Here is a 21,152-nt window from a genome sequence, read left to right as displayed (position 1 = left end):
GCGGGGCTTTCCTCCTCGATTGCCATCTCGAATTGTCGGGAACTATACTAGCCTATTAAATTGAGTATTTGACTACAATTTTTTTATTACTTTATTATAAACTAGCTTATGCTCGCGACTTCGTCCGCGTGGACTACACAAATTTCAAACCCCTATTTCACCCCCTTAGGTGTTGAATATTCAAAAATCCTTTCATAGCGGATGCCTACGTCATAATAGCTATCTGCATGCTAAATTTCAGTCCGATCCGTCCAGTAGTTTGAGCTGTGCGTTAATAGATCAGTCAGTCAGTCAGTCAGTCACCTTTTCCTTTTATATATTTAGACTAGGACAAAAGTAATGACGTAAACTGAAAAACTAATAAATCGATCGAATAACAAAAAAGTTATAAGCCTTTAAATATTTCTGATTAGACAGAGATAGCGATATAGCATTTTGAAGTCACACCTCACTAATGCCATATTAGCTTCATGCGGTTTCATACAAATTTTCGTTTTGCAAGAAAGGGATAGATAAGACTCCCACTCCAAAATTAAAATGCCTGTAACTTTGTAAATCTTTGTTGGATTTTTATTTTTATCCTAGTTTATAATAAAGTAATAATATTTATCAAATTAAAAAAGTAGGCAAATACCCGATTCCAGTTTAAATAAGTAGGTCTTTACTGGAGCTAATTATATACGAGCACACCTGCATCCAAAGGAATGCGGTAGATGCAGGATGTGTGGTAGGCAACCTTGGAAACCTAGGGTACTATTTTTCCTTGACTTTTATTATAATCTACGTGTGTATAATGATGCTAGTGGCCTATATACTACATACTAATTACATATCGGGAAGATTACACTGCTCTGCAGCCCTATTCTGTATCTCAATAGCTAGGGTTTAGCTTAACAACTCTAACAAGGTAAGTATAATATTCCTAGATTTTAAAAAAAACAGCCAAGTGCGAGACAGACTAGCGCACTAAGCGTTCCGTACTACAGTCGTATTTTTTCGACATTTTGCACGATAAAACAAAAACTATTATGCATAAAAATAAATAAAAGTCTGTTCTAGAATGTGGTTTTACAATTACCATTCTTTAGTAGTCAATATTTGTATTACTTATAACCGATCAACAGTATTTGTATTCAACGTTTTTTATGTGAAAACAAGTAAATAACTAATGAGAAATCTGAAATACAACGACGCCACGAATTTTCAAAGTTTGTTTTGCAACTAAAGCTGTTGTATTCCTTCCTTGTAAAAATCGGTTAGGGACAAAAAATAGGTTAGCAGCGTCTCTGTTTATCACATTAGTAACTTTGTCTGTGCTCTCTTTTTAGTGTGAATGAGAAATCAAACGTTCCTTTATCTTGCTTTATTAGTCTATCTACCTAGACAAGTAAGTAATTTTATTTGTGTTTTTAATATGATATTTTTATAACAATGTAGCCGGCGACCTCCGCGGTAGGCTGAGCACTTCGTATCCTTGCCCTTAAACTTGTATCGGGTAGTCAGAAGTCCACCGCGAGCGTGGCTGCGTCTTTCGCAACCGACGCGTTCCAATTTTAAAATTTTCGATACAGAATAATAATATCGAAGTAAATAAAAATTACTAAAAACCTTTTGAGCAATGTGAATTTTTAAAAAAATGTGCGCACTCTCCTCAGTTGCTTAGAAAGTGGGTGGAACCAAAAAGGTTTGTCAGTTCTTCATTTGTTTCAATCTCATGGGTTCGATTTTTAAATAATAATAAATAATGGTGATAATCTGATTATCTACTAACTATACGCATTGATTTTGGATTATTTTTAGAAAACTATTTTACCGAATAAAAAAATAAAAATAGGTAGGTACTTAGTACTTACACTAAACTTAAAGTTTGTTAAAATAAAAAATAAATTGTTAAACCGTGCAAATAAAAAAAATGCAGTTTTTTTTTTATTTGCATAGTTATGATTAACTAGCTGATGCCCGCGACTTCGTCCGCGTGGAATTGGGTTCTTTAAAAGTCCCGTGGGAACTCTTTGATTTTCTGGGATAAATTATCATAGCCTATGTAGGTAACTCTCCAAGTCTTTATCTATCCCCATGCAAAAAATCACGTCAACCTTTTGCACCGTTGCGACGTGATTGAAGGAAAAACCAACAAACAAACACACTTTCGCATTTATAATAGGGGTACTGATTTAGCCCTGGTAAGTGAATGTTACCCTATTTACTATAGGTAGGTACATACTTAAGCAAATATTTTTTCCTTATTTATCGTATGTTGAAAAAATACAGAGTGTAACCAGAACGCTGGCAAAAACGTAGACAGGTGATAGTACTGATGATCAGTGATATGATACCGCAAACAAAACGCGAAAAAAATTCCTATATTTTGTAAAATTTCGTGATATATTGCAAATAAAACATCTGACTGACGCTAGAGGGCAACGAGCATTGCGTAAGTAGGCCATTTGGCGTCAATGCCGCGTCGTAGGCGGTGCATTGACCCGAGTATTGCACGCTATACATTGCGGGTTTGAAAAATACTAAATCACTAAAACTACAAAATGAGGCAAATGGTTATTGGTATTTGATTGTGTTTAGGTAGTATAACAATAACGCTAAGTTTTTGCTAGCTTTCTGGTTACACTATTTAATATGGATACGTACTACGAAAATCCTGATTATTATGTCTCAACAATACACTGCACTTCCGTCATCCGAGTTCTCTCCGTCATCCGTGAGAATATCTCGGATGTGCCTCGGATTCAAATCGGACGTATGACGTAGTTTTTTTTTAATGAATATAAGCCATGTTAAATGACTAATATTCCCCTTTCCTCACCAATTAAGCATCAGGCTTGTGCTAGGAGTAGGTACGACAATAGTGCAACGGGCGGGGTTTGAACCGTCGACCTTTCGGTTTTCAGTCCACTCCTATACCGGTTGAGCTATTGAGGCTCATAATTATTATGTCAAAGATGTCCACTGAATAGCTTGGATTCGGATCAGAGATCGGATTAGTGCGTATTAAAAATATCCGAGTTCGATTAAAAAATAGACTATAGTTATTTAAAAAAAATTTAGGGCACAAAAGTGCTTTCTCGGGACTCCTGAAAATCTACGACGAAGTCGCAGGCAAAAGCTACTGATATAATAGGGTAAAGTCGTGATAGATGCCCCAGGAATCATTCAAATTATTCTATTATTTTTTAAATTAGATTGCTTTTTCAAAAAGTGGGGCATCTATCCCGCCTTTACCCTAATGGCTACCCTAATTATCAATTATTGCCATTAAAAGTTCTTAATAGGCATTTAAGGCTTAAAGTGTACTAGCGACATTATATTATGCAGCAGGATTTTTAATTTAACACAACTAGTTTAAAATTACGGCCTGACCTATTAAAATAATGCCACATATTTTTTTTATTCTATGGTAAAACGTAAAGGTACTAGGTATAATTATTTTATTATGTGCAGTAAGTAGGTATATATATGTCGCAGGTATATTTGCAAAGCCGTGATATTATAATTTCACTAGTGTTCGGGTGTGAGCTTTTAGAAGACTATTTTACTAACTTTCGGTGGTTTAACTGATAAATAAACCAATTGTTATCTAAATTTCTATGATCTAGATGAATGATATTTAAGTCTGTGCTAAATTAAAAAGCTTGAACTCAGAGTCTTCGGTTGTACGGTTTCATCAAGTAAAAAAAAAAAAATGTTTGAGAGTCTGTGGCCTGTGGTCTCACTTTTATTTTTGTGTGATTTGTCAAATATTATAAACCTAAAAACCTAAACCTTTTTATAAATCTAGAATAAGCTTTGGAATATACGTAACTTTTTTGTACAAGTTGTCTTATTCGAATAAACAACTAGTGATAAGTATTATAATTAAACGATAGATTGTCAATCGACTTTATTTCTTACAAATTAACGTCCTGGTTTTAGTTATATTGTAATGTCACGGACTCATTACAGTGACATTATAATAAGTGTAGGTATATATTTTTTTTATTTTTTTTTATTCAGATACAAGTTAGCCCTTGACTGCAATCTCACCCTGGTGGTAAGTGATGATGCAGTCTAAGATGATAGCGGGCTAACCTGGAAGGGGAATATTATCTGTGAAGTTGGCTGTAGGAGACGTCGAGCGTTCTGATTGGTCAAAAAAGTCCTCCTCCAGAAAAGTGTCACACTATGACTTATTACTTTCTGTGATATTATTACAATAGTTTGTGATTTTTTAATTATAACTTTATGATTGCAAAATTGACATTGGAAACCACAAATTACAGAAGTAAGACTTACGTAAGGCTTAGGATAAGCTTACTTCTTTCATCTATTTTGGAAACGGACCAATCAGAGACGGCCTCATAATCTAACGAGCAGTGAAATGTTCAAAATATCATTGCCTTCATATCACTATAGTGTCCCGGTGACATTACAATGACACTAAAACGAGACCGTTAAATAGTGAGAAATGAAGTTGATTGACGATCTACCGTTTAATTATAACATCACTAGTGAAATTATAATATCACTGATTTGACAATATTATACTTGCGACATATACATAAAAACAATGGGTACTTAGAATAGGATAGGATAGGATAGGATAGGATAGGATAGGATAGGATAGGATAGGATAGGATAGGATAGGATAGGATAGGATAGGATAGGATAGGATAGGATAGGATAGGATAGGATAGGATAGGAAAGGATAGGATAGGATAGGATAGGATAGGATAGGATAGGATAGGATAGGATAGGATAGGATAGGATAGGATAGGATAGGATAGGATAGGATAGGATAGGATAGGATAGGATAGGATAGGATAGGATAGAATAGAATAGAATGTTTTTTTATTCATGTAAACTTTTTACAAGTGCTTATGAATAGTCAGGTAGTTTTAATTTACCACTGGTTCAGAATGCCGGAATGCAATAGAAATAGAAAAAAGAAACATATATACCTACGAAAATATTACAATAAAAACTTAAAGCTGACACTATTGACACAGACTATGTATATACTCATAACAGGTGGTAAGGTCTACATAACTACTTACATAAATTCATCCAAGCTCAAACTTAACTTAGGTCTTAGTCGGGTGAAGGATGTGCGAATGCATTGTTTACAAACAGACGACCATACTTTTTTTTTTCTTTTTTGTTTTTAATAAGCATATTAGCCATGTTAAATGACTAATACTCCCCTTTCCTCTCCAACTAAGCGTCAGGCTTGTGCTAGGAGTAGGTACGACAATAGTGCAACGGGCGGGATTTGAACCGTCGACCTTTCGGTTTTCAGTCCACTCCTATACCGGTTGAGCTATTGAGGCTCTAACACAAACTCTTATATGAACACCTAAGTAATAATAAAAGTTCTTACTTGTAAATACTTAAATCATTCCAAAACTCGCAAGTTCAACCAACCGACAAAATAAATTATTATTTTAGGATAATTTCGAATTATTTTCAAACTTATCCGAAAAACTAAATTATAATCCGAAAAATGTAAATTTAATTAGGTATTTAAGTAGGTACCTACTACTTACTATAAAATGCTCAGAATGCTATTTACATAAAATCTTTAGCAGTTATTTTAGGATATTACATATTTACTAAGAGCCAGCACGTGCCAGACCTTCGTTATTTTATAAAAACTGAAAGTTTCTCTGCGTATTGTCCCCAACACTAGGAGGAACGTATGTTTGGATTTATTGCTTGGATCATGGGAGATAACAGCTAATAAAGATGCAAAATATCTTACGTCAAAGTATGAAGTCTAATTTTTTTATGTTTTCTTCAGAATAGTACCTATTAGAAATCACGTCATGCATTGCCAGACATGTGTCATGGCAACTTTCTGCCAGACACCCTTAAAATAAGTCTGGCAATGCCTAGCAATGCAATGCAAAGTGTCTGGCAATGCATGACGTGATTTCGGGAGAAACATTAAAAAAATTAGACTTCATACTTTGACGTAAGATTTTTTTTACAGTTATCTCCCAAAGCCACCATGATCTAAACAAAAACGTTCTTCCCAGTGTTGGGGACAATACCCAGAGAAACTTTCAGCTTTTATAAAATAACTAGCTTATGCTCGCGACTTCGTCCGCGTGGACTACACCAATTTCAAACCCCTATTTCACCCCCTTAGGAGTTGAATTTCCAAAAATCCTTTCTTAGCGGATGCCTACGTCATAATAGTTATCTGCATGCCAAATTTCAACCCGATCCGTCCAGTAGTTTGAGCTGTGCGTTTATAGATCAGTCATTCAGTCAGTCAGTCAGTCAGTCTGTCAGTCACATTTTCCTTTCATATATTATTTAAACGAAGGTCTGGCACTCGCTGGCTCTCTCCCTAATAGGTATTCTAAAACAGAGACCAATGACCTCACGTACCTCGCAATGTTACCGAATCGTTCGTTAACCCGGGGCCCAGGTCCCGCCCAAGCTCGAATCAAAAATACTAAGTACGAAAATACCTTTTTAGGGTTCCGTACTAAAATGGTAAAAACTGAACTCTTATGATGCGAGTAAGTCCTTCTGTCCGTCACTGCCTATTTATTTAGGTAACTAACAATGCAAAAATAGTAAGAAGTTAGGCCAACGATTACCTAACTGAAAAAAGTCTCTTACTACTACCACAGTTTCTTAGAAATCAGCAATAAACCTTCAAAATATACTTGACTAGATGATGCCCGCGACTTCGTCCGCGTGGATTCAGGTTTTTTAAAAATCCCGTTTGAACTCTTTAATTTTCGGGGATAAAAAGTAGCCTATGTCCTTTCCTAGGATGTAAGCTAACTCTGTACCAAATTTCATCAAAATCAGTTGAAATATTGGACCGTGAAAAGCTAGCAGACAGACAGACAGACAGAGACAGACAGACACACTTTCGCATGTATAATATTAAGTATGGATTAATAAGTAGGTAATTAATAAATGGGTCATGATCATCCCATCACCGGCTCACTACAGAACGGTACAGAGCACGGGTCTCCTCTCAGAGTGAGAAGGTCTTTGGCCATAGTCTAGCACGCTGGCCATGTGCGGATTGGTAGACTTCACACACCTTTGAGAACATTATGGAGAACTCTCAGGCATGCAGGTTTCCTCACGAAACGCACATAACTCCGAAAAGTTGAAAAGTTAGAGCCCGGGATCGAACCTCCGACCTTCGATTAGAAGGCGGACGTCCTAACCACTTATAGGCCATCACAGCTTACATACATAATAAGGTACCTTATTATGTATTACTAGCTTACGCTCGCGACTTCGTCCTCGTGGACTACACAAATTTCAAACCCCCATTTCACCCGCTTGGAGGTTGAATTTTCAAAAATCCTTTCTTAGCGGATGCCTACGTCATAATAGCTATCTGCATGCCAAATTTTAGCCAGATCCAGTCCAGTAGTTTGAGCTGTGCGTTAATAAATCAGTCAGTGAGTCAGTCACCTTTTCCTTTTATAATGTATCATGTATTATTTCTTGTCAAGCTACGGATCCCGTGGTGGGCAAGTCCGACTCGCACATAATATTATTAAGCTAAGGTAGGTACTTAACCGCAATTATAACGGAACTTTTTAAATTCAATGACAAGACGAGCTCTTGACAGCAATAATAATTTTACCGTAACCGATTTCCAGATTAGTAATCTATATCAAATGTATAAAAAAAACCAGCCAAGTGCGTGGCGGGCCAAGCGCAGTGTAGCGTTCCGTAATCACAATTCTCGAAAAACAGATACAACTCCTCATGATAGTTTTCCTTTAAAATTGATTATATATGCTACTGCTGTGAATTTTTCACGTTCCTATATCCTACCATTTGGCTGATGAAGGGGGGGACACTTGACTCTAATAAAAATTAGCACTTTAAAACATCATATTTTACAAACGCATCTAGAAATCGAAAAATGATGTTTCCACACCCACAGTATTTTTAGAAGACCTATTCAACGATACCCCACGCTATGGGGTAGACGAGAAAATAACATCGTCCCCACTATACATGAAGGGGAGCTACCCTAAAAAAAAATATTTATCAAAATTTTATTTCACCACTTTGTCGGCGTGATTAATATTTATACCCATGTCAAATTTCAGATTTCTAGCACTAATAGTCTCTGAGATTAACCGAGGACGGACGGACATGGCGAAACTATAAGGGTTCCTTGTTTACTACGGAACCCTAAAAAGGAAAAGGTAACTGACTGACTGACTGATCTATGAAAGCACAGCTGAAACGACTGGGCTGAAATTCGGCATGCAGATAGCTATTATGACGTAGACATCCGCTAAGAAAGAATTAAAAATTCAACCCCTAACGGGGTAAAACAGGGCTTTGATATTTGCGTAGTCCACGCGGACGAAGTCGCGAGCATAAGCTAGTATTATATAAAAGGAAAAGCTGACTGACTGACTGATCTATCAACGCACAGCTCAAACTACTGGACGGATCAGGCTGAAATTTGGCATGCAGATAGCTATTATGACGTAGGCATTTGCTACATAAGAAAGGATTTTTGAAAATTCAACCCCTAAGACTGGGAGCACACGATGCGTTGCCGCACCACTCGTGTGCCCGCTGAAACGGTGAAATCTTTGCGTTGCGGCGCCGCAACGCATCGTGTGCCCCCAGTCTAAGGGGGTTAAAAAGGGGTTTGAAATTTGTGTAGTCCACGCGGACGAATTCGCGGGCATAAGCTAGTGTATTATAAAACCGGAAGCAGCCACTTTATTACAGCGGAAGGATTGTAATACAAGTATGTAATTGTGTTACAATATTCTTTTAAACACAATAATAACATAAATGTTCAAGTTCAGATGTAATCTAAACGATTCTTTAAATTCGAACATGTATGATGATTATTTATTTAATGGCTGATTTTAATCTCTGCCTGATGAAACATTTTTATGAGATAAATAATTTTAGTTTGAACGAAGTTAGAGTTAGTGATTAGGTATTTGCATTTTCCTCGCTGTAATGAGATGAAAAGTTGTGTGTTTCGCACGGCTGCAAATTCATTTGCGCTCGAGCCTTTGAATTCCTCGCTGCGCTCAGGACTCTATTTTCACCTTAGAGTCTTTCGCTTTCTCGGAATTCAATACAAACTCTCGCGACAAAATAACAACTTTGCAGCTTTGCGTGACAAGTAAGTAACTATTGTAGTTCAAGCATGTCTGATTTCAGCCTCGGGTTTTTTTTTATTAGGTACTAGCTTATGCTCGTGACTTCGTCCGCGTGCACTACACAAATTTCAAACCCCTATTTCATCCTCTTAGGGGTTGAATTTTCAAAAATCCTTTTTTAGCGGATGCATATGTCATAATAGCTATCTGCATGCCAAATTTCAGCCCGATCCGTCCAGTAGTTTGAGCTGTGCGTTGATAGATCAGTCAGTCAGTCAGTCACCTTTTCCTTTTATATATTTAGATTTTTATATTTTTTTCGACATTTTGCACGAACAATCAAAAACTAGAATGCACATAAATCTGTTGTACAGGTAAAGCCCTTTCATATGATACCACTTGCTAAAGTTGTCTTACTTACTTTGAAAATTGATTTGTTCATGAACACATTTTAATTTTTTTTTGTGATGTTACCACAAATTCACGGTTTTCGGATTTTCCCCTTACGTGTGCTATTAGACCTACCTACCTGCCAAATGCTATCATGATTCTAGGTCAATGGGAAGTACACTAGAGGTTTTCGTGACAGATACGACAGATAGACGGACAGACAGACAACGAAGTGAAAAACGGAACCCTTATAGGATCACTATGTTGTCTGTCTGTCGGTCTGTCGGTCTGTCAAGAAACCTACAGGGTACTTCCCGTTGACCTAGAATCATGAAATTTAGCAGGTAGGTAGGTCTTATAGCAGATATTCGGGGAAAATTCTGAAAACCGTGACATTGTGGTTACATCACACAAAAAAATTTAAATTGTGGTCATGAACTAATATCAAGTGGGGTATCATAATATGAAAGGTCGTCACCTGTGCATTCTAAAACAGATGTTTAATTGTTTTTATGTGTCACAGTTTTTGAATTATCCTGCAAAATTTCGAAAAAATACGACTAGTACCGGTTTTTTTCCTTTTGAGGTACCGAACCCTACAAAGCAAAAATTGAAGTGTCTATTTTATCTTCTTTACAGAAAGATGCAAGGCGCGGTAGAGACTGCTCTATTCATCTCAATATTCCTGTTATTTCTGGGACCGTCGCCCAGCTGTGGGTTTGAGCCACACCCAGAGATTGGTTATCCAGCCGGACTAATACCAGAATGTATGTATTTTCTATTTTTTTTTAATGAAAATGGCGAGCAAACGAGCTGGCGAGTCCCCTGATGTTAAGTGATTACCGCCGCCCATGAACATATTTTGCAGTATCAGAGGAACCACCAATGCATTGCCGGCCTTTCAGGAATTTGTTGGTCCGCCCCTTGAATAACCCCATGCCGTAATCTAATGGGAATACCGCCGAAATTTCATGATTCTATGTCAACGGGAAGTACCCTATAGGTTTTCGTGACAGACAGACTGACAGACAGACAACGAAGTGATCCTATAAGGGTATCTTTTTTCCTATTTTGGTACGGAACCCTAAAAATTGAAAATCCATCGTAAGATTTGGACAGATGTACGAAAGTGAAACTAAGTAAATAAGTAAAATTAAAAAACTGTTTGATAAACCAGTAAGCCACTTATTTTTACGCTGACCTTTGTAAACCTTAAAGGAATAAGTAACTAGTAGAACTGGTTTAGTTAAAAAAAAAATTGAGCTTGGAAAAACAGAACGCGGGACGACAGAATCACGGTAGCTGCAGAGTGATCTAGAATGAGTGAGCTCTCGGTTTGATCCTGAATGGACACCTGCCAAATATTAAGTAATTGAGCATTAATGGAAGCAAAGATTTAAAAATCCATATCCATACCATCCAAACTAATATTATAATTATGCGAAAGTGTGTCTGTCTGTCTGTCTGCCTGCTAGCTTTTCACAGCCCAACAGTTTAATCAATTTTGACGAAATTTGGTACAGAGTTAGCTTATATTCCGGGGTAGGACAAAGGCTACTTTTTATCCCGGCAAATCAAAGAGTTCCCGTGGGATTTTTAAAAACCTAAATCCACGCGAACGAAGTCACAGCCGTCATCTAGTGTGACATATTTATTTCGCAAAGTAAACTTGGAGCACTGACTATAATATGGACACACTTGAACTTTAAAACAAGTCTGTTAAGGTTAATTCCATCAAAGGTTAGTGAGATGTAAAATCTCATAGTAAGCTTACTGCGCCTAGTGGGTATAATAATACACTATGCAGTGTAAAGTAGTGTCAACGGCTTTGAACAGTTCCTTATTTTGCAGCTTCTTGGAGTCCATTACGCGTCATGCCTGCCCAAGCCTTAAGACCTGATTTACATGACCTAGTCATGTAGTGTATGCCTACTTATGTGAGATTACCTTCTCCTCCAAATAACATCAACAAAAACAATCAGGACATTAAACCTCAACCGATAACCGATTTATAGCCATCATCATCATCATCAACCGATAGACGTCCACTGCTGGACATAGGTCTAGGTAGGGACTTCCACACGCCACGTTCACCTATTTGAAAATAATACAATGAAATTCAAAGCTAGCCTTATCTAATTACAAAATATTTATGCATACATGCCCAAGTGGAATGGTGCCAAGAATGCTGGCTGCATTTCCGCGTTAGACAGCCAGGCTGATCCTTTACGGAAAAAATCAGCCAGCCCTTCGGACACCAGATGAACCGCGGTGAAATGTCTCGTAATTTTTTACCACTAAGACTCCATGATCTCCTCGGCAAACGAAATAAAACTCTCGACAAAAGAGGCATACAGCCATCAGGTCTCTTGTCACCATCCCGACTAATCTCAGCCGGCTCAATGGGCGCAGTTCAATTCTTGCCATCATATATATTAATATATGATGGCAAGAACCCTTTTGAGGATAGACATGCCGAAATAGGCTACCACAGAGCTCCTTTACCAACAACATAAAATTATAGTTATAACTTATAACTGCTTATCGGAAGTACCGTACCTATGGGTACACCATCTCTGATCTGTCATAGATTTATTGATTGACTAGCTTATGCTCGCGACTTCGTCCGCGTGGACTTCATAGATTTCAAACCCCTATTTCACCCCCTTAGGGGTTGAATTTTCAGAAAACCTTTCTTAGCGGATGCCTACGTCATAATAGCTATCTGCATACTAAATTTCAGCCCGATCCATCCAGTAGATTGAGCTGTGCGTTGATAAATCAGTCATCAGTTAGTCAGTCACCTTTTCCTTTTATATATTTAGACTAGCTTATGCTCGCGACTTCGTCCGCGTGGACTACACAAATTTCAAACCCCTATTTCACCCCCTTAGGAGTCGAATTTACAAAAATCCTTTCTTAGCGGATGCCTACGTCATAATAGCTATCTGCATGCCAAATTTCAGCCCGATCCGTCCAGTAGTTTGAGCGTGCAATCTGTGCGTTGATAGATCAGTCAGTCAGTTAGTCAGTCACCTTTTCCTTTTATATATTTAGATTTTAAAGAGGACAATTCTTGTGATTCCAGGTCCAGGAGTAACGAAGAACGCGAGCATAACCCCGGTGACGATGAAAATGCTGCAGATCATCGTTCACCGGAAGTCGGAGAAGGGCCAGGTGTTGAGGAAACCGTTCCCGATCCTGACCGCGCACAGGTCCATTGCTAAGGAGAAGACCATAGGTGAGATATAAGATATCCATTCATTCGTAGCTTTACAGCCTCAATAGCTCAACGGGTAAAGGAGTGGACTGAAAACCGAAAGGTTGACGGTTCAAACCCCGCCCGTTGCACTATTGTCGTACCTACTCTTAGCACAAGTTTAACGCTTAGTTGAAGAGGAAAGAGGAATATTAGTCATTTAACATGGCTAATATTCTTAAAAAAAAAAGCTCTCTGGCGGAGTGGTAAGCGCTGTGGTCCTATTAGTGGGAGGTCCCGGGCTCGATTCCTAGCAGGGATTTGGAATTTTATTATTTCTAAATTTCTGGTCTGGTCTGGTGGGAAGCTTCGGCCGTGGCTAGTTACCACCCTACCAGCAAAGCCGTGCCGCCAAGCAATTTAGCGTTCCGGTACGATGCCGTGTAGAAACCAGAGGGGCATGGGTTTATTAAAAACTGCCATACCCCTTCCAGGTTAGCCCGCTTCCATCTTAGACTGCATCGTCACTTACCACCAGGTGAGATTGCAGTCAAGGGCTAACTTGTATCTGAAAAAAAAAAGCTATCATTATGCTTTTTCTAATTACATCCAACAGGAGATGATGTAGCGTAAGTTGGAGCGGGCCTGCCCAGAAAGTGCCGATTCACTCTTCTTTTGAAGGTACCAAATTTCAAGTCAATAGCATTAGTAGTTCATCATCATCATCAGCCTGTGGACGTCCACTGTTGGGCATATGCCTTCCCTAAAGAGCGCCACCACACCCGGTCCTCAGCCTTCCTCATCAAGCCACTTCCAAGCCTCTTTATATCGTCGGTCCATCGTGCTGGAGGGCGTCCCACACTACGCTTGCTTAAACGCGGTCTCCACTCAAGGACTTTCCGGCTCCAACGGCCATCGCCTCTACGACAGACATGAGCTGCCCACTGCCACTTCAGCTTGCTAATAGTTTGGGATTAGTAGTTACTGAAATAAAAATAATAGCCATGATGGACGGATAGACAAAATCACAGGCATTTTTCTTCACAGATCATTTAAATGCGTAAATAAAGTGATTTATTCTCAAAATCCTACCACATAATTTGAGCCTCAATAGCTCAACCGGTAAAGGAGTGGACTGAAAACCGAAAGGTCGACGGTTCAAACCCCGCCCGTTGCACTATTGCCGTACCTACTCCTACCACAAGCTTGACGCTTAGTTGGAGAGGTAAAGAGAATATTAGTCATTTAACATGGCTAATATTCTTAAAAAAAAATAAAAAAAATTGACTGTTGTGTTTGTATTTTCAGATTTCAAAAACAAGAAGACGGTGCTCTACGCCGTCGGCTTTTTGGATAGCTCAGTGTTTCCTCAAAGCCAGGCCATTGGCACCGCCTATTCTAAGCGCGGGTACAACGTACTCATCACTGAAACATTTGATTTTCTCACCTATATTTATCCCAAGTAAGTTCTTATTTCTTTATGTTTGGCTAAAACTTTTTTTACGTTTGGTGGTTTCAGATGGTATCTACTGTCTGCTATCTGGGGGCTCTGCAAGCGCAATAGACCCCCTACTTGGTAGACGCTGGTATCCAGTGCAATACTTCTTATGCATGCTGGCACATTTTTACAGAACCTCGGTCTGGTGGGAGGCTTCGGCCGTGGCTAGTTACCACCCTACCGGCAAAGCCGTGCCGCCAAGCGATTTAGCGTTCCGGTACGATGCCGTGTAGAAACCAAAGGGGTATGGGTTTAATAAAAACTGCCATACCGCTTCCAGGTTAGCCCGCTATCATCTTAGACTGCATCATCACTTTGCACTTACCACCAGGTGAGATTGCAGTCAAGGGCTAACTTTTGTATCTGAATAAAAAAAAAAAAAAAAAAGAACCCCAGCACCAATAAATTTCTTCTTTATTCGTTGGTAAATCTAACTATATATAAAAATGAATCGCTGAATGTGTTGCTTATCGCAAATCTCGAGAACTGCTGAACCGATTTCGCTAATTCTTTTTCATAATATTTCTTGAAGTACAGGGATGGTTCTTACGGAGAGTTTTTTTTTTAAATCCTAAAAAAGAATCGACTGCTAGGCGGTACAAAGTTCGCCGGGGCAGCTAGTATAATATATTTACTAGTAATGTAGATACTGGACCATTTGTGCGGATTATGAAACCAAAATAGCTGAGATCTGAGCCAAAGTAAAGAAAAAAAATCACCGAAATTATTTCCATATACTGTCTGACCTTAGTGTTTTATGAGACGAAGCAAAATTAGTAAATAAACCAATTAAATTAAACATAATATCAAGATTTAACTGAAATCTGTATAGGTAGTAGAAAAATAACGTTATTAATAATTTTTTTAGGGTTCCGTACCTCAAAAGGAAAAACGGAACCCTTATAGGATCACTTTGTTGTCTGTCTGTCTGTTGGTCTGTCAAGAAACCTACAGGGTATTTCCCGTTGACCCAGAATCATGAAATTTGGCAGGTAGGTAGGTCTTATAGCAGACATTAGGGGAATAATCTGAAAACCGGGAATTTGTGGTTACATCATACAAAAAAAAATTAAATTGTGGTCATGAATTAATAATAATTAGTATTTTCAATTTTCGAAGTAAGATAACTATATCAAAAGAATTATCATATGAAAGAGCTTCATCTGTGCATTCTAAAACAGATTTTTATGCATTATAGTTTTTGAATTATCGTTCAAAATGTCGAAAAAATACGACTGTAGTACGGAACCCTCTTTGCTCGAGCCTGACTCGCACTTGGCTGGTTTTTTGTTATATAGATTCATCTACTTACAATTCAGTAATTTAAATTATAATAAGTAATCTAATCTGAAATGCATCGACTACAAAAGATTTCCATTATAACAATGATACAATGCATTCCATTTGCAATGAATATAGGTACTGTGATTATTTTATGCACTGACTGATTAAAACTACGATTTTGACGACCTCCGTGGCGCAGTGGTAACCACTGTGGTCTTAATTATTAGTGGGAGGGACCGGGTTCGATTCCAGGCAGGGGTTTGGAATTTTATAATTTCTAAATTTCTGGTCTGGTCTAGTGGATGCTTCGGCCGTGGTTAGTTACCATCCTACTGGCAAAGCCGTGCCGCCAAGCGATTTAGAGTTCCGGTACGATGCCGTATAGAAACCAAAAGGGGCATGGTAACATAGGGACAGATACTAATAATAATAGCTAAGGGGCTACCTTAGGGGTAGAATTTTCGAAAATCCTTTCTTAGCGGATGTCTACATCATAATAGCTATCTGCATGCCAAATTTCAGCCCGATCCGTCCAGTAGTTTGAGCTGTGCGTTGATAGATCAGTCAGCTTTTCCTTTTATATATCACCACATAAATGATCAAATTGCAAACATCTAGATGTGTTATGTTCCATGTTCAACGACCAAACATTACAAAGCTTGAATGAATTATAAAGATTCAACCACACATACAAAGTCTGAGTAAAAAAGTTTAATTATATAATACTAGCTGATGCCCGCGACTTCGTCCGCGTGGAATTAGGTTTTTTAAAAATCCCGTGGGAACTCTTTGATTTTCCGGGATAAAAAGTAGCCTATGTCACTCTCCAGGTCTTCATCTATACCCATGCAAAAAATCACGTCAATCCGTTGCACCGTTGCGACGTGATTGAAGGATAAACCAACAAACCAACAAACAAACACACTTTCGCATTTATAATAAGGGTACTGATGAAGTAATCAGAATATAATGTCTAATTCCAGATCAGTACGTCTAACAAGATACATCGGCAAGAAAATCGGTGAGTTTCTAGTCAAACTGACGGAGTACGGACTCAAAGCTGAAGAGTTAGAACTAGTAGGAGCCAGCCTTGGTGCTCACGTAGTTGGCCATGCAGCTAAACATTTCTACGCAGCCACAGGAAAGAAACCATCTAGAATAACCGGTCTAGATCCAGCTGGTCCTTGCTATAGATCATTACCACCTACAGAAAGACTAGCCATTACCGATGCAACTAAAGTAGATATAATCCATACTAATATTGACGGATTCGGTATAGCAGAAAGGCTAGGACACATAGATTTTTACGTGAACGGAGGGGAATTTCAACCAAGTGATATCCCATATATACCTTGCCTAGTTGTGTGCAGTCATATTCGAGCGATCCTATATTGGTGGCAAGCTATTGAACATCCTAAGAAATTTATTGGTGTTCAGTGCCATTCCATACAAGAAGCTAGGCTTGCTAAGTGTTATAATAATACTAAATTAAATTATGTAGGGTTAGCAGCTGATTTCAATAAGCCTGGTATATATTATCTGCAGACGCATAATGAATTTCCGTATTTCAAAGGGAAGGAAGGTTTGAAAGAAGAGAATGAGGTTTACTTATCTTTTATTAGGAAACTTAATTCTGATGATAATTTTCAAGTATAGACAGTTTGTAGGAATAGAAAAAAATGTGTTAAAATTGAATAAAGTTGGTGTGACTTCTGTATGAATCCGGGAGTCAAAATATAGAGGTTGACAACATTATAAATTCATGTTATGATGTAATTTATAGTTGAGCCATTACAAATGTGCGAACTGGCTCATAAATAAAATCAGACTTCTCGCTCGCACTTTCAGATCTTATGGAACTGAAAAATGTTGCTCTGGTGTTTTGTGTAGCAGTAAAAAAAGGATTTGTCGATAGTCGATAAAAAGAGCGAGGGGAAACAATTCAAAATTAGCTACCAGATACCTGCGTCCGAACAGGATCGATATATCGATAACGACATCTATGGGATTCTCACAGCCCTATGATTGTAATGATTTTATGACTCCGTTCGCACGTTCATAACGGCCCAACTGTAGAAGAAAATAGTAATAAATAATGAATAGGTGGGTATAGCATCTATAGAAGCATATAGAGAAGCTTTTGAAAGTAATAAAAGCACACGCCTTTCTAATTATATAAAATTGAGAAAGATACCATTTCTTCTTATATATATTTTGATTTGGCCAAGTAGAAGTTTTAACATTATTAGGAGGCCAAAAAAATCAGTAAATACTTACGTATTTGCTAGTAATACAGTAAATTAAAATTAAGTACAATACAAACTAGTTTTTTTTTTTTAACTGAAAAATGGGGCAATAGTAATAAAATAAGTATTTTATTCATAAGTAGCAGGTATGTCTCTATGATATTACATATATAATTACATAAATATATCTACTGTGAGCTTACAATTTAATCGATTAATGGAGATAGTCCTCGTTGTAATTTTAGTAAATATAACGAAGGAATTAATCTAGTCTTTATATTATAACTTGTAATTCTGATGATTGTTAAGTACTTACCTAATTGTGATATTCGTCAGTTAGGTAGGTATATAACTGAGAGATAATAAAATAATTATGCTAAGCACATTATTAAATCCATATAGCTTTAAGGTCCCATTGTCAAAGTCAAAAAGAATTAATTCAACTAGGTTTTTACCATCGAGACAAGGACAATAAAATTGTATTATTATAATAAATTATAAATTATAATAGCCTTGTATCGACATAAGAAAAATTTTTTTACGTTCTTTTTTTATCGTGATGTAATAAATTCTAAAATCAATGGGATTTTTAATCAGGATGCAGAGCTATTGTAATCTATATATATAAAATTCAAAGTCCTGACTGACTGACATATATATCAACGCACAGCCTAAACCGCTGGTCCTAAAGACATGAAATTTGGAGGGTCTATTCTTTGTAAAGAGTAGGTCCACTAAGAAAGGATTTTTCGAAATTCCACCCCTAAGTGGGTTAAATGGAGGATGGAAGTTTGTATGAAAGTCTGTTTTCGAGTTATTTGCATGAAAATTGGTATTTGGGTTTTCGGTCACAAATAAAGAAATACGTGTTTCAGGATTTTTAGAAAATTGGCCCATATAGGGTGGAAAATAGGGGATGAAAGTTAGTTAGTAACTTGAAATTTGTAAAGTAGGTTTTTTCTTGAGGTTAGGTGTCAGCTAACAATCTACTATGAGAAAATCCCCCCGCCCCACAGGGATGAAACGCCATTTGTTTCCTATAGACCACGCGGGCGAAGCCGCGAGCAGAAGCTAGTTTATTACATAAAATACAATAGATTGAGTTTTGATTATAAAATTTACGCAAATTATGCAATTTACGCAATTTTTGTCTGGTGGGAGGCTTCGGCCGTGGCTAGTTACCACCCTACCGGCAACGCCGTGCCGCCAAGCGATTTAGCGTTCCGGTACGATGCCGTGTAGAAACCAAAGGGGTATGGGTTTAATAAAAACTGCCATACCCCTTCCAGGTTAGCCCGCTATCATCGTAGACTGCATCATCACTTACCATCAGGTGAGATTGCAGTCAAGGGCTAACTTGTATCTGAATAAATAAATAAAATATGATTTGATACTGTATTAAAAACCGGCCAAGTGCGAGTCAGGCTCGCGCAACGAGGGTTCTGTAATTCAGTCGTATTTTTTCAACATTTTGCATGATAACTCAAAAACTATGATGCATAAAAATAAATAAAAATCAATTTTAGAATGCAAAGGTGAAGACCTTTCATATTATGATACCCACTTGATATAGTTATCTTACTTCGAAAATTGAAAATACTAATAATTAGTTCATGACCACAATTTAATTTTTTTGTGTGATGTAACCACAATTTCACGGTTTTCAGATTTTTCTCCTAATGCCAGCTATAAGACCTACCTAGTACCTACCTGCCAAATTTCATGATTCTAGGTCAACGGGAAATACCCTGTAAGTTTCTCGACAGACAGACGGACAGACAGACAGACAACAAAGTGATCTTATAAGGGTTCCGTTTTTCCTTTTGAGGTACGGAACCCTAAAAATATTAATTAATGTAATTTATACAAGACCATATACCTACTTATTGACTAGTGGCTACCCAGAGCAAGTTTTTTATATTCCCTAGTCAGGTTATAGAAAATAATCAAAAATGATAATTAACGATTTTTGACCTTTGAAATTTTATTGGCATTTTAGAAACTAGAGCAGAACACCATTTTGAATTGACAAGAAAATGAAGGAAATCGTGCATGTATGGTACGCAACAGGTTGAAATGACAATCCGGGAGGGAACACCCCGCACACCCGCACAGCCCCCGCGCTTATCAGGTGAGGGCGAGCGCAGGTGACGTACCCCGATTGCCATCTCAACCTGTCGCGGACTATACGATATTTTGAAGACCTCCCTGGCGCAGTGGTAAGCGCTGTGGTCTTATTAGTGGGAGGTCCCGGGTTCGATTCCTGGCAGGGATTTCGAATTTTATAATTTCTTAATTACTGGTCTGGTCTGGTGGGAGGTCTCGGCCGTGGCTAGTTACCACCCTACCGGCAAAACCGTGCCGCCAAGTGATTTAGCGTTCCGGTACAATGCCGTGTAGAAACCAAATCTGCCATACCCCTTCCAGGTTAGACTGCATCGTCACTTATTGAGATTGCAGTCAAGGGCTCACTTGTAGGTATGTGAATAAAAAAAACCTAGACAACGATTACCATATTAACATATTAATTGTAGTATATACGTTCAAGTAGACGGTCATGGATAATGTTCAATTGAAGTAGCCTTAAACTGATTTAACTTTAATAGTACCTACCGTCATTAATCACTTTAATTTTAAATGTTGTTAGATTAACACGATTGATGCAAAATATAATTATTGTAGACGTCTAGTTAGCTGATATGCGTGACTTAGGTATAGTCTTTATAGTTTACTAGCTAATGCTCGCGACTTCGTCCGCGTGGACTACACAAATTTCAAATCCCTATTTCACCCCCTTAGGGATTGAATTTTCAAAAATCCTTTCTTAGCGGATGCCTACGTCATAGTAGCTATCTGTATGCCAAATTTCAGCCCGATCCGTCCAGTAGATTGAGCTGTGCGTTGATAGATCAGTCAGTCAGTCAGTCAGTCACCTTTTCCTTTTTTTATAGTTTATATAATACTACTAGATAATGCCCGTGACTTCGTCCGCGTGGATTTAGGTTTTTTAAAATCCCGTGGGAACTCTTTGATTTTCCGGGATAAAGATACGATAAGCCTATGTCCTTCCCCGAGATGCAAACTATCGCTGTACCAAATTTTGTCAAAATCGGTTGAATGGATTAGCCGTGAAAGGCTAGTAGACTGACAGACAGAGGGACGGGCACACTTTCGCATTTATAATATTAGTATGGAAGTATGGATTTAGATTTAAAGTTACTTAGGCTAATATATACCCAAGTAGTTTTAAAATTACGCTAGATTAATTATTGTATGTAAATAGAAGGCCTCATAAGAAAGGTCTACGTAATCAAATCAACCTACCTAAGTATCTCTAGATGATCAAATCAGAAATGAGGAGATCCGTAGGAGAACTAGAGTAACCGACATAGCACAACGGGTTGCGAAGTGGTAAT

At 37.9% G+C, this 21,152-nt stretch overlaps 1 protein-coding gene across 1 annotated transcript; it reads left to right on the top strand.

Annotated features, from left to right (window-relative positions):
* Nucleotides 1–1,491: 1,491 nt before the first annotated feature.
* LOC117983825 (phospholipase A1-like) lies at nt 1,492–17,825 on the top strand. Its single transcript, XM_034970455.2, has 5 exons — nt 1,492–1,684; nt 10,149–10,276; nt 12,598–12,750; nt 14,017–14,170; nt 16,474–17,825. The coding sequence occupies exons 2-5, from the start codon at nt 10,153–10,155 to the stop codon at nt 17,144–17,146; spliced, it is 1,104 nt and encodes a 367-aa protein (XP_034826346.1). The 5' UTR covers nt 1,492–1,684; nt 10,149–10,152; the 3' UTR covers nt 17,147–17,825.
* Nucleotides 17,826–21,152: the final 3,327 nt, after the last annotated feature.

Source organism: Maniola hyperantus, chromosome 7 (genome assembly GCF_902806685.2).
Source record: "Maniola hyperantus chromosome 7, iAphHyp1.2, whole genome shotgun sequence".
NCBI lineage: Eukaryota > Metazoa > Arthropoda > Insecta > Lepidoptera > Nymphalidae > Maniola > Maniola hyperantus.
The sequence above is the reverse complement of the archived record's forward strand: the minus strand, read 5'-3'. Positions and strand labels throughout refer to the sequence as shown.

What these genes read in the sequence shown, in the direction of transcription:
- LOC117983825 (XM_034970455.2), top strand. Translation starts at nt 10,153, where the DNA reads ATGCAAGGCGCGGTAGAGACTGCTCTATTCATCTCAATATTCCTGTTA. An exon ending in AGCCGGACTAATACCAGAAT is followed by an intron (nt 10,277 to 12,597) that starts GTATGTATTTTC and finishes TTGTGATTCCAG; the next exon opens with GTCCAGGAGTAACGAAGAAC. An exon ending in CTCACCTATATTTATCCCAA is followed by an intron (nt 14,171 to 16,473) that starts GTAAGTTCTTAT and finishes GTCTAATTCCAG; the next exon opens with ATCAGTACGTCTAACAAGAT.